Source organism: Marmota flaviventris, chromosome 5, assembly GCF_047511675.1.
Source record: "Marmota flaviventris isolate mMarFla1 chromosome 5, mMarFla1.hap1, whole genome shotgun sequence".
In the NCBI taxonomy this organism is placed as follows: Eukaryota; Metazoa; Chordata; class Mammalia; order Rodentia; family Sciuridae; genus Marmota; species Marmota flaviventris.
This window is the reverse complement of record NC_092502.1, coordinates 123,513,208-123,527,496: the sequence shown is the minus strand read 5'-3', so window position 1 is coordinate 123,527,496 and position 14,289 is coordinate 123,513,208. Positions and strand designations below refer to the sequence as shown.

Sequence of the window (14,289 nt, the reverse complement as noted above, 5' to 3'; positions counted from 1 at the left end):
CCTATTCATTCTTAGGCCATGAAGGAAGTATTAAAATGGGTCCTCTTACTAAGCCCAAGCTCAGCTACCCCCAAACACACAGAAGGAGGGACCAGAGGAAGAGCAGGGTTTCCACCTGAGCACCAGCTCGAAAGCTCCAACACCCAAAAGGTAGAAGGAAGGGCACTCCCACAAGTTTCTCAGCTCACTCTGTGCACTTTCTGGAAACTCACCATAACACTGTGCCCAAGTGGACACACCTTATTCAGAACGTGCATTGTCTTAAACAGTGCAGATTCTAAGGTGACTGATGAACCATGAATTTTAGGCTATGCAACTCTTTCTCCCCTTAAAATCTATGATCTTTAGCAATTGAAAGTCAGACCTCCTGAAACAGGCAACTGCCAGAAGAAAAAAAAGATAAAAAATAAAGCAAATACTTGAAGGACCCAAGTAAATGAGGGTTTGGGGGGTTTTGATAGAATTATTTTTTAACTGTTAAATAGATCTATTATAGAGTTCAGTATTTTTAAATATACACGTGACATCTGTTGGTGAATTGTGAAATCATTTTCATGGCAGAATCAGGCTGCTTAAAAATGCAATGGACATAGTTGTCTTGCAGTTCAAAGGAGAAGTATTACATCAGGAAAATTCTCAGGGCAATTTATATGTGTGTGTGTGTGTGTGTGTGTGTGTGTGTGCTAAGTTATGCTATAAATGTCTTATTTTCTATTTACTTTTACTGCATTCTTCTGGAATTGGATTGCCTTAGCTAGATGAGACCAGAATAAATAGCCTTTTCAAATATATCATGGTGCTTTCCACTATAAATTCCTTGAATTCATGTAATATGTTTAATCCATACAGATAATATAAAGTTCCTTCAGGTCATACATCATGTTCATAGTTCACACTTAATCTACATTCTATACCTGGGCATCATACCTACCCAGTTCTCAATAGTTCTATAAAGATAGGATGCTTACTAGGGCAGTTAAGATTTCAGTTTCCAAATTACAAGAGCACCATCTTCTGGTGAAATATTTTCTTTGTAGGAAAGGAGTTAGGGAAATACCAAAAATGTCCTGATTTTTCTGACAAAAAATGGCAGTTTTATCACTAATAGATTGAAATTCTGTAGTGCTCTTTATTTCATTTGGAAGTTTCACTACATCTGCCTTCTGAGAAGTATTCTTCTACTCCTCAGCAGTGAAAGGAGCTAGTCTATCCTTCCTGGTTTGTTAGATTAAGCGGGTTTCAAGTTTCAGCTCCTCCTTTGAATTCCAGCCTGATGAAACTTCCCTGTAGAATCAACCAAAATGGAGCCTCTCGCTGCTCATCCGTTAAAATGTTCTGGGCCCAAAGTGAAAATATTTGCAGTTTTGCTCTCTATGGTTCTGTGCACAATGATGCTATTTCTCCTACAACTAAAATTCCTAAAACCTAGAATCAACAGCTTTTATGCCTTTGAAGTGAAAGATGCAAAAGGAAGAACTGTTTCTCTGGAAAAGTTTAAAGGCAAAGTAAGTTGAATTTTCGGATTTTATATCTGTTGATTTTCCATGTCTCTGCTTTATCTCTTAGTAGAATCAATGCCTTGCCATTGCATAGTTACTAGTTAAAATTTGGTCTTCAATGTAATGTTATTAGTACATCACTTTAGTTATCAGTTTTGAGAGTTTATATGCTTTCTAATTATCTTATTTTTCTCAAAAATGCTCTATTTTTTGTTTTAAGTTGTCTAGAAAATGCTTATAGTTAGTAATGTGAATATAGTGATGATTACTACTAAAAGTATCATCTATAATCTAACAATAAAAAGCACCCTATCAGTGATGATATTATCATTTATTTTTAAATAAGTTTTCATGCATCCCTAATGCTTTTTAATGGCAGTAATGTATCAGTCTGAACTTGTGCATTTAGGTATAGTTTTCAATAAAACTGGGTATGTCTAAAAAGCATGAAATCATCATCCATCAGAGGTTATATTCCCCTAAAATGGCTTAGGATTTTAACTACATGCAGGAGGGGAGGGGTTTTTTAATCTTTTGCTTCACTTTCCGGTTGGATGTTTTTCTTTTTCCGGGAGGTTTCACTAGTTGTAAACGTGGCTAGTGACTGCCAACTCACAGACAGAAATTACTTAGCACTGAAGGAACTGCACAAAGAGTTTGGACCATTCCACTTCAGCGTCCTGGCGTTTCCATGCAATCAGTTTGGAGAATCGGAACCCCGTTCGAGCAAGGAAGTAGAATCTTTTGCAAGACAAAACTACGGAATAACATTCCCCATCTTCCACAAGATTAAGATCCTAGGATCTGAAGCAGAACCCGCATTTAGATTTCTTGTTGGTAAATATATTTGCCTCACCAGTATGTCTTTAATTGCTATTCATTCTTACACAAATATACCAGGACTATACTTTTTATTTCATTTGAAATTTTTTATTGGGAAAATTTTCATAAAACGATCAAAAAGACAGAGTCTTTGTAACTTTCTAGAAGTTATGCTACCATAAAAATCAGTATTCTTAGATGGCAAAAGAAGTTTACTCCAATGTATTTAATTTCTTACGACCATCTTCCTGAAGACTTTACTTGAAATATGACTGTGACATTTTTAACAAATTATCATAATTCTCCTTTTGCTTAACTAGCATTTTGGGGCAATGTCCCTCCCCATTATTAAATCTGCACATTTCATAACTATTGCTGAGCATTATCAACTGAACATATCTTTATGGTTGATTTTATATTTCCTTTCTTATCTGAGACATTATCCTCAAGGATGAATTTCTCAGTTTACCAGGTTTTTACTAAAATAAAACTTGAATTTTTTTTCAGAAAGCATTAATATTAGGCTTTCTTTACAATTAAGCTAGCACAGAAGAATTTATTTAAAGACTTCCTAAGGTTAGTTAGCATAAAGGTAGTGTAGATAGGGGCTGGGGATATAGCTCAGTTGGTAGAGTGCTTGCCTTGCATGCACAAGGCCCTGGATTCAATTCTCAGTACCACCACCAAAAAAAAAAAAAAAAAGGTAGTGTGGATAGAAACTTTGGTCTTACCTGGGCACAAACTCCTGCTCAGTTGCTTTTGCTGTGTGGCTTCAAGCATACAACTTAACTTCCTGTACCTGTTTCCTCATTTGTAAAATGGGGCTATAAGTAGTACCTACTCACTAAGTTTTTTGGGAGGATTAAGTATATTCATAGTCAAACACTTACACACTGCTCACTCTGTACCAGATACTACTCTAAATGGCACTCAGCTAATGGTCTCTTACCTTATACTGATGTCATCTTCAGACCTATTTTCACTGTAAATAATTTGAGTTTTGATAAAACCATGACCTCAGGCATATCAAGCTTCAATTCAACAAACAAGATGTTCAATAATATTTTATGTAAGTAATAAGAAACTTCTAAAAACATTATATTCAATTTGTAGGGAAAGTTGATTTAGTGCCTAACATCATGAATACCAACCAGGAAGTCTTTATTCCTTTTATTTCTGGGGTTTAGTGGAAAAAAGAAAATCCAGAATATATGTCCTTAAAATGATCTTTCATCAATTATAGTAGCCAAATGCTTAGACATAGTAGCTCATAGGTTATTCCTCTTCATCACTAAAAAAGCTTGTAAGGGGCTGGGGCTGTAGCCTCATGTGTGAGGCACTGGGTTCGATCCTTAGTAATAGTGCCCAGAGGTTAAGAGCACAAACACTAGAAGAAGGCCTGACTATCAACCTTGGCCCTGTCAATCACTAACCACATCATCTTCAGTGTAGGCCTCCTTCTCCCCATCTGCAAAATGGGGATTAAATAATAATACCCATCTCAGAGGGGTTCTGTAAAGCTACAACAGACCGGGCACTGTGGTCCAGGCCTGTAATTCTGGCAACTTGGGAGGCTGAGTCAGGAGGATAGCAAGTTGGAGGCCCACCTCCAACTTGCTGGGAATTTAGCTCAGTGTTAGAGAACCCCTGAGTTGAATCCCCAGTACTGGAAAAAAAAAAAAAGAGGATCTATTCAAAGCACTGAACATATTTTACTAGGCACATAGTAAGCACTTGATAAACTTAAAAAATATATATATATAATATATTATATATATATATATATATATATATATATATATATATATATATATATATATGTATATGTATGTGTGTATGTGTTGTAGGTGTACAATAACTTTATTTTATTTTTATGTGGTGCTGAGGATCGAACCCAGTGCCTCACACATGCTAGGCGAGTGTTCTACCACTGAGATACAACCCCAGCCCCCACTTGATAAATTTTATAGTTATTATATCTTGTTCTGATGTATATCAATGATCTGAACATAAATTATGGATAATATACAGGAGGAAAAATCTACATTTCTTAGATTTATCAAAAGATTCATAATTTTTCAAAATAAAGTGGCTAAATTCCTTGTCATTTTCAGCTATGTAATAGTTTTAAAAACATTCATATATTTAACATGAAAATTAATTCCCACATTTTCATTACCAAGGACTTATTCTTAAAAAATTTTGAGTTAGTGACAAGGTAAATTTCTTATTTAGATCAACAAATCTAAAATAGACTGCTTTGGGGGCTGGGGGTAGAGTGCTTGCCTAGCGTGCACAAGGTCCTAGGTTCAATTCCCAGAACTGAAAAGAAATTAAAAATTAAACAACTTTGTTTCATTTTATGGTTCCAGATCAGTAGAGTCATCAGTGAACCCATTGAGTATATTAAAACCTCATTACTCAAACTTGTGCTCTACTTTGTTTGGGTGTTTTGTTTTGCTTTCTAGAACCTGATTCTAAAGTTGTCACTTATGCAAATACAAAAAGAAAAGAAAATCTTAAGAATAAAGTTGTGCTCATGAAAATATGTTGTGTATATTTTAGATTCTTCAAAGAAGGAACCACGGTGGAATTTTTGGAAGTATCTAGTCAACCCTGAGGGTCAAGTCGTGAAGTTCTGGAGGCCAGAGGAGCCCATTGAAGCCATCAGACCTGAGATAGCAAATCTGGTTGGAAAACTCATCCTAAAAAAGAAAGAGGACCTATGAAAATACCATCAAGCCACTCTAATTCACAGAGAAATATCTCCATGAGGATTTGATCTCTTTTTAAATACTTTGACAGCATTTACAGCACTGAAGAATTTTTTTTTTTTTAATGTTATCTTGCTAGTCAATGGTAATGAACATCCTCAGGACAGAGATGTAACCCAAAGCTTAAAAAAAAAAAAAAAAAAGTAGCCAAAGAATTAAAATACTTCATCTGATATACTAAAAATTTCAGAATACACAGTCACCAATGTGTTCCATATCCCATTGTCCAACTTGACATTTTATTGGATTGTACTTTATGGAAATGCCAACACCCTAGACCACTGTTTGGATTTCATGAATTGTGTGTGACTGAAATTTTTGATGTAACTATAAATGGCTATGTTGATGCAATAAAACAAATAATGAAAATGTAAAATACATTCAAATCCTTACATACCTTTGTTTCATGTACAGAATTTTGCTCTTTTAAGTATAGGTTTCTAGTGTGTTTTACTATACTTAGTCTTTTTAAATGATATTATAGTATTTGAAAAAGTCTATCATTTTCAACACCACCATTGTTTTCTGGAAGCAATCCAAATTCCAGACAGAACAGTTGAGTCTGCCTTATTTTTGAGTGAAAAATCCCAAGTGTAGGAAAAGGGCCATGAGCATGTGATCATTTAGCAACAACCTGCCAAGTTGGTGAAGGTTAATTATAACCTCATGAAATATGTATTCACTGCATAAAAGGATTAAAGACTGAAGCAAAATCTGTATGACAATGAGAGAAAAAAAAATGCACTCATGTAAAATTTGGCTAAGGAGGAAGAAGACCTAATAGCCTGTGGTTTGACTCCCAAATTCTGATTTGATAGGTGAAAGATTTTTGTGGTGAATTCAGTAACACCACCAAAGCTTATAGTTCTAGGTCTGGATTAAGTTCTTAGGAAAACAACAAATATTTCCTGGAGTACCTTCTGCTTTAAAGTATCCATGCAACTATTCAGCTTCAAGTGTGCTTAGTGTAATAGTAGGTGGCGGTGGAGGCAGTTTCCATCCTAGTGATTTACAGGGATAGCCTCAAGAATGCCAGATTAGTGTATCAGCAAACCTGCTCCCCTCTCAGCTGCTATGTGACTTGTCACTTTCAGTTTCCTCACCTACAAATTAAGTAGAGGACGGAAAGAAACACAGAGCCCCCTTAAAAGTCAATGAATATACTTAGCAGAAAAGAAATCAGAACTAGCCTAGATGTTGGCAAAGACACAGGAGCTACCTAACTAGATTTCTAGTAGGTATCCTTTGCAATTTACCCCGGAGTCTTAGCAATTGAATTCTGAGCCTCTAAACAAAAATTTAGTCCAGGTAACCCCTTCAAGTGTTGCTTCCAGAGCATTCTTGCCTCATGCCCCCACTTACTTCCTTGAGCTCCCCTTCAGCACAGTGGCACTGCCAGGGTGTTTTGGTGTACCTCATTAAGGGTGTGAGCAGAATTGCATGTGCCAGCCCCACACAGGCAAGTCCCCAATGCCAGACCGTAACAGATGCACTGCGAGATGGTCTTCACTGTCTCCACAAATGTTATTCAGATGCCCACCCTGCCTTAGTTCTTTCCAAAGCCATATAAATGCACTTCTCATTTAAAAATTTCCAACCCTGGTTGCCTTATCCAACCTACTGCCTCTTCAATAGCCAGTCTCCCCTTAGGCTTTGGCTATTCACAGCAGGCAGGTGGGGCTTTAAAAATGTGTCCTATCCATTTCCTTGAAAGAAAGGAAATGTGTCCATTCAGGATTCCCTAAGGATGAGGCTACATGTGCTGAGAGAGAGTGGAGCCATTTGCTAATATGCTGCCACCCTTAAGTCAAATGTTTTACACAAATACTGCTAAACAAACACATGCCGAGAAAAAGTCACATTTTTTCTTAAGCAGTCCTCTTGTAATCTTGTCTGGAACACATAATGCAATAGTATCCCTAAACTAAAGAGTATAACAGAAAAATATCAGGCATTACATAAAAGGGTATTTATCTCTTCATGACAAAGCAAAAGGGCAAAATCAAATGTGTTTTAACTGAGGTAAATAATTTTGTATTTGTTCTAATTAGTTATGACAACAGAATGCATTTCAGTTCATTGTACACAAATGGAGCACAGCTTTTCATTTATCTGGTAGTATATGATGTAGAGTTGCACCATATGTGCAGTCATACATGTACCTAGGTTAATGATGTCTGTCTCATTTCACCATGAAGTTTGATAGTTTCATTGGATGGATGGTGGAGAAAAAATTATAATAATTCCTGATCATCATTTCTTGGCAGATGTAACAAGAGAGTATTGGGGGCTGAAATAAGTATGAATTTACCTGAAAGTTGTACTTCATTTTCTTAAATGTTAATAATTTTAGTGTATCTATAGTATGTGGATATGTACATATATACAAGTCTTAATTCTAGCATATATAGCACATCTATAGTGGTGGCTGGTGAATGTTCAACAAGAGATTCTGGAGGAAGAAGGAATCCTGGACTTGTGGAATTAGCCAATTTCCATGGTGTCCTATGTATTTCCTTGAAAGAAAGGGAATGTGTCCATTCAGGATTCACTAAGGATGAATGCTCCCCTGTGGCCAATTTCAGTCTACCAATGGTTTATTTAATAACTAATTTGTAAATTTTCTGAAAATGTAATAATTTATTTTCACAGACCAATAATACAAACTGGCTCTAGCACATCAAAATTCCTAAAAATTAAGACTTGATCAAGGAATCATAAGGATTTCCAAAGAGAAAAGTCTAGAGCAAAAATCTATCATACATACTCTATTTCTGTTATACACTATTTTGACAGGTTATATAAAAATGTAGGAGTATATGAAGTTACACTAAAATCTTTCAACTTAACTAGGCTGTCTGCAGATAAAAAAAAGAAGAAGAAAGAAAAGAAAAAGAAAAAGAAAAAAACTCCAAGAGAATTGAAGGCAGAGAGGGAGGAAAGGACAGAAAGACAAAGCCCCCACTCCAAAAAAAATTTTTTTTCACTATATTTTCTTTAAAAATGTTTCAGAAGACTGCCTTGTGTTAGGTGGTTTCTGAACAAAGTAGCATCTTAATTAGCAGTATTTCTTTGAAAGAAAAATGACAGACATTTGGATAGAACTGATAAAGGGATGTTCTGTCCATATTTATTCCTTAGACTGATGTCATCTTTTCCATGGAATAATAAAAGTCAACTAGCTTGGGGCTGGGGATATAGCTCAGTTGGTAGAGTGCTTGCCTCACATGCACAAGGCCCTGGGTTCAATCCCCAGAACCACAAAAAAAAAGTCAACTAGCTGTTACAAATACAGACTAACCCATCAAGCTCTTCTTCCTTTTGTTCCCTTTCTCCAGCTAAACTATTAGGGCCGTACTTTGCAGAGTTGAGACACATTCTCTTTTGGAAGAATAAAGAGCAGTAAAGAGCAAGAGATAAGGAAGCCAGTTAGAGGTCAGTGATGGGGAGCATTTACGTTCTCAGCTCAGAGAACAGCATAATGGCTGCCCACGAGCAAATACTTCACCATCAGTAGAGCTTCCTTCCACTCCACCAATCCCTTTTCCCTCTACTTACCCCTTGACTTCCCAGCATGTATCCCTGGCTTTCTCATACCTTTGGAAACATTTTCTTTTTTAATTGATGTATTCATCTTTCCCCTTACCCATTGATCTCTTTAACTTATTTTTATTTCATTTTATTCCTTTTCTTTCCTTTCTCATCATCTCAATAATACGAAATTAAAGAAAGCTTAAATATGTATTCTGCTAATTGAGTACAAATACTGGTGTCTTGTGTCTTGCTCTTTAATTTAAAAAGAATAAAACACAAATGACAAGCCCTCTAAATTCAGTAGATTTTATTTTTATTGATAAGTCAGTGACTATCTATAGGAAATAACACATCAAAATGTAATCTTTTGAAAAAGATGAAAAGAAGCCAGACATGGTGGTACATGCCTACAATCCCAATGACTTGGAAACTGAGGCGGGAGGATTGAAAGTTCAAGACCAGCCTCAGCAACTTAGTGAGGCCCTAAGCAACTCAGTGAGATCCTGTCTCAAAATACAAAGTTAAAAAAGGGGGGAACTGGAGAAAGTAGCTTGGTGATAAAGCACCCCTGGGTTCAATCCTCAACAACAACAAAAAATGAAAACAATATTTACATATTAGGCATCCTTAAACACAAATACCCTAAAAATAGAATCAGATTGGGCAAATAACAAAAACAGAAATGAAATCTGAAAGTAGTAAGAAGCATAAACATCAAATTACAGTACCTATTCAACCTATGTTCTAGAAATGTTTAAATTTAAATAAGCACAAAAATTACCAACTAACTTATAATACAATAATGTAAACATTGTACTATATTTCTTATATTTCTCTTAGGAGTAATTAATAAACCAGATCATGAAAATCAGTTGCACTAACTTGCTGCAAATGTCCACATTAGGACACCATATGTTTGAGACCCAACATACATCTGACCCTGCTTCATAGGTCAAAATGGCCTCCAAGGGAATGAGAAAATATTTAAAATTATATTTATGGTCAGTTCTTCCTACTTCATAAGCCAAATCTCATATTATCTCCAAATATTACATAATAAATATATGAAGTATAATTTTTTTCAAAATGGAGGTAAGTATTCCAAATTCAACTCATTTTCCAGAAAAAAAAAAAATCCACAGTTTTCTTCATATTTTGAGTTAAAATGTTTTAGTCAACTTACTAAGAAATTACTTCAATTCTCCCTTTAGCTGTATGTATACATGGTCATAGAGATATATTCTACTGCCAAATTAAGAAACTGATAGTCCAGAAAGAATACAAAAGACTCAGTTGAAAACTTGGGGAAAGATAAAATTGTCTTTATGTTCTAAATATTTTATTTTAAAAAATACATAATTTCACAATTACTTTAATATTGTTTAGCTAAGACTCCAGTCAAAAATATTACTTGAAATTTTTAAAGTAACTATGGTACTTCCCTCACCATTATGAGGCTACCCATTGTGTTATAATTAAGTAACCAATAACAATAATAACTGTTATGGTATACAGTACACTGCTTCATAGCAAAACAATACACACATTAATTACAGATTTAATTACACTCTGATGTTCATTGTATATGCAATAAGATAGCAGTTGCATGTTAGCCGATGCCATTTATATATCAACCAGCTAACAATACACTGCCAACCCATCACACACAGGTCACCAAGGCACTTCATTAACAAGAGGAATTTATCCAGAAGCAAGTGGCAGGGTAGCTGTGGCTGCTGACTTGACCAAAGCAGCCAGCTAACAATACACTGCCTACCTGATTCAGGTCATTTCTGCTTTTCACATCCCATGAAGTTAGTGAGGCTAAATTCACAATATGAAACACAGAACAGAACTTTAATTTTACATATTTATATGCATATCTTATTTCTCACAACTACCATGAGAAATATCATTATTTACCTTAATCTAGGTAAAAACAAAGTTATGAAAAAAAATTTAACTTTCAGAATACTTATGCTTAGGTTTTTTACAATTAAACTATTGGATAATGAACATACATTACTGCAACACAAACAAATTAACCAAGTTACTTACTTACTATAACTTTTCAAATTACTTCCACTTATTAACTAAAAGATAAGTTGTCTTATTAGGCAGTAAAATATCTAGGAGTCATAATAATATATAAGCTGGGCATGAGAGACAACTCCAGCAAACTGGGAGGTGGAAATCAATATTAAAGTATTTAAAGTGGAATATTCCAGTATTTAACATTAAAGTATTTAAAAAATTTAAAAGTTTAATAGTCATTAGTTGTCTTCCACTATAAATAACAGTAGTCATTACATTCTGAAAGTTTGGCTATGTGTTCAATTTAGAGTGTCACACTTTAATATAGAAACTAAAATTGTAAATTATCTAGAAATTTTTATTAAAACAGTGAGAAACATGAAATGGTCAAAATTAGAGATTTAAAGCAAATGAGGGTTGTTTATGTGGAGAGATTTTTAATTTTTTAGATTTTTCAGTGATTACAAGAGAAACTAAAAGCCTTTGGGTTAGGTTAATTTTTTAGATTTTTACAGCCTTTGGGCTGGATCTTTCAAGGGCGATGCATTATGCCACTTCTCCGCATTGTCCACGAGATGGCACCATTTTCATTTCTTTAGGAAGCACGTTTCAGAATGCAGCAGAGGGGAGTGCAACTAGCAACTGTTAAGATGAAATTCTAACAGCCAGCTAGCAATGCACTGCCTACCTGACACATCCAAGCTTCATCCTTTGCTACTGAGGCAAAACTACAGCATCACTCATATACATTCAGATAAAAAACTAGACAGCACCATTCAGATACCATTATTTGTCAGAGATCTTCAGTTTCTTGAATTTTTAAAGGTATGTAATTAGATTCTGCACTTGAGATTATGGAGGTTTTTTAATTCTCATATTTCCTGACAAGCCCATACTTCCTCTAAATGCCTTTTTTAGCAAGAATTAGTTTGCTTCAGATCAGAATGAAGACAGCAAGGCAGGCCCTGGACACATACCTTGGGAGAAACTTGACTTCTCTTCTGCTTCATGTCATTGGAGAGCACCTTCATGACGTTCTCCTTTGAAAACAGGTAACACATTGAGAGAGAAATTGTTTAGGAAAATCATTTCAGGTGTGGAATTTTTCTAGCTCATGAGTTTGTCAAAACCACATTCACCTTTTTGTGAGGCACCTTCAGAATCAGAAAACTCAAAATTAAGACCAGGTAATAGTTTCTTGGTTCTAAGCAGGTTACAAGCAGTGCCTTCGTCGAGAAGCCCCTTTAAAGCGTTGAGCGAGGAAACAAGAGGGCGTTACTCACCCACCGCATCTCTTCTTCCGTCCGGATCCGCCGCCGGGCGGTGCGCTCTAGTTTCCACTCCATCTCGGGCGGACTTCGCGGGACCCGAGTTTGGCCTCTTCGCGACCACTTCCGGTCCCCCCCCCCCACCTCCTAAGCCAGACTTAAGGTCTAATCGTCAAACCCCTAGAGTCTCGTTCCCCAGGTCCCTCATATTTCACCACCTACCTTCTTTTCCCCCATTCTTCCCACAGCTCCAGAAGCGTTCCCCTGGGTACCATTTAAAAAGCAGGGCTGGCGGCAGCGGGAGCGGGAATCCCCGTCTCGGGCTTCTCATTGGCCAGCGCTCGGTGACGTCAAGCCCGGGAGGGATTCCCTCCGCTCACTTGCGGCCCCACCCGGCCGCCACCGGAGCTACGGCTGCAGCGGCGCGAGAGAGAGCGCCAAGCTCAGCCGCGGGAAGTGGCGGGCCGGAGCCTGGGACGGGCGCGGTGGGCTGTTCCCGCGGCAGGGGGCCAGTGGTTGGCGGGCGAAGGAGCGGGTTCCCGCAATTCACCTGTCCTTTTTCAAAAACAAAACGTTTCGTTCTAATGGGCTCTGGTCCCTATTCCTCAGCTCCATCTTCCTCCAGCCCCGTCTTGCCTTCGAGGGATTTTAGGGACCCTGTTAACCCGTGATCTTCTGTCCTTCGATAATGATCACTGTTCGGGAAAGCTACTGATTCTTAGACCTGTTTCCCAATCGTGCTTATCAGTTCTTCCTCTATTTCAAGCAGGGAAAAGGTAGCAAGACGTCTTATTGGATGAGAAGGGAAAGCATTGACATACATATTCAATAAATTCTCAGCTCCATCCATTAGGAAGGGGTCAGATTCTGTCACTGGAGCTTTTGAGCTATCTTCTTAAACTAGAGGTTTCTGAGAGGGGAAAGAACCGGTTACAGAGATAAGGAGCGACGAGCCAGTAAGAAAGCTGAGCACAGTAGGGGCTCGGTGATGGAGGAGAGGATGATGTTGGTGGTGAGAAAGGGATCTACAGGGGAATGAGGAGGAGACAGATGGGCTGTTGCTTTGGCTGCCCATCTGAGCTGCCTAGAAAGGCAAGCTGTGCCACATGGCAGGAGTGTAAATAGTGTCTGGAAAAACTATGATCTGGCAGCCCACTTTTCACTCCTGCAACACACACACACACACACACACACACAATTTGACATCAGATTGCATTTTGCTCTAATGCAGTACGTGGGTTTGTGCATTTTCTGGGGAAAGGGTTCATGATTTAAAAAAAAAAAAGTGAAAACTCATTCTATTGCTTTCCATGGTAGCAAAAAATAAGAAAGAAAAAAAAAAGCATGGCATCAAGATTTAAGACCCAATATTAGATCAGTTTCCCATACACAATGACAAAGGTTAAGGAAACTGCTTCACAGGGTAACTTAATCTTCAAATGAGAATTTACCAAAATGCTTGATAGTCAAACAACTGAGATCAAAAGACCTCTAAGTTTTACCACAAAAATTCCACTTTCCTTGCAGTGCATTCAAAAGGTGTACTCATTCCAACTTCCAGTAAATCCTTTCAGCAAACACTGAAGCTAAATAAAGTGAACAATCATTGTTTGAGACAAATGCATTGTTAATTTAAATGATCAATTTTGCAAATGCCAACTAAAATTAACAATAGGTTGGAAATAATATGAAATTGTTTTATCTTTGTTTCATTTTAAATGTACATATTTTGTACAAAGAATAAAACCAACTCAATTATTGAGCTCTTAAATCTATGTAAATTGGGGTTTTTAGAATCCAAGGTCTTACAAGTACTAAGAACAGTAAATCATTCCTTAGAATAAAGTTATCTGTAATACATTTATAAATTACTTTTTAGTCATTAATTCCACAGCACACATATGCAGTGTCCAAATGCCTTTTTCTTTCAAGTGCAAAACATGAAAAAAAATAGTAAATAAAAATCTTTCTTTAAAATTAGTGTGCATTTAAATATTCAGATTTAAATTTCCATCATGATAGTAGAAATAGAATCATCATTTGACAAATACTTCCGTAATCTGTTGCAATCAAGAATCATGAACACAGAGCTGGGGTTGTAGCTCAGTGGTAGAGGGCTTGTCTAGTACATGTGAGGCACTGGGTTCAATCCTCAGTACCACATAAAAATAAATAAAATAAAGGTATTGCATCCATTGGCAATGCCGGACGCGGTGGCACACGCCTATAATCCTAGCGGCTTGGGAGGCTGAGACAGGAGGATCTTGAATTCAAAGCCAGCCTCTGCAAAAGCAGGCCTTAAGCAACTCAGTGAGACCCTGTCTCAAAATAAAGTACAAAATAGGGCTGGGGACGTGG

General features: G+C 36.9%; 2 protein-coding genes across 5 annotated transcripts in view; one reads left to right on the top strand and one right to left on the bottom strand.

Annotated features, from left to right (window-relative positions):
• Cdc20b (cell division cycle 20B) overlaps positions 1-12,009 on the bottom strand; it is a 53,828-nt gene extending 41,819 nt beyond the window's left edge. For all 3 annotated transcript variants that reach the window (XM_027938148.2, XM_027938150.2, XM_027938151.2), the window contains exons 1-2: positions 11,947-12,009; positions 11,641-11,703 (exon numbers count right to left, since the gene is read on the bottom strand). In XM_027938148.2, the coding sequence (XP_027793949.2) occupies positions 11,641-11,703; positions 11,947-12,009 (126 nt within the window). The remainder of the gene's footprint in view (positions 1-11,640; positions 11,704-11,946) is intronic.
• On the top strand, positions 1,167-5,439 carry Gpx8 (glutathione peroxidase 8 (putative)). Of its 2 annotated transcripts, XM_027938152.2 has the most exons (3): positions 1,167-1,505; positions 2,075-2,336; positions 4,887-5,439. In XM_027938152.2, the coding sequence occupies exons 1-3, from the start codon at positions 1,302-1,304 to the stop codon at positions 5,048-5,050; spliced, it is 630 nt and encodes a 209-aa protein (XP_027793953.1). In that variant the 5' UTR covers positions 1,167-1,301; the 3' UTR covers positions 5,051-5,439. The 2 variants fall into 2 exon arrangements, with proteins under 2 accessions (XP_027793953.1, XP_027793956.1); XM_027938155.2 differs by lacking the exon at positions 2,075-2,336 and having other exon boundaries at positions 4,887-5,018.
• Positions 12,010-14,289: the final 2,280 nt, after the last annotated feature.

Coding starts and splice junctions, on each gene's coding strand:
- Gpx8 (XM_027938152.2), top strand. CDS start 1,302: ATGGAGCCTCTCGCTGCTCATCCGTTAAAATGTTCTGGGCCCAAAGTG. Junction 1,506..2,074: donor TGGAAAAGTTTAAAGGCAAA/GTAAGTTGAATT, acceptor TTTTTCCGGGAG/GTTTCACTAGTTGTAAACGT. Junction 2,337..4,886: donor CGCATTTAGATTTCTTGTTG/GTAAATATATTT, acceptor TGTATATTTTAG/ATTCTTCAAAGAAGGAACCA.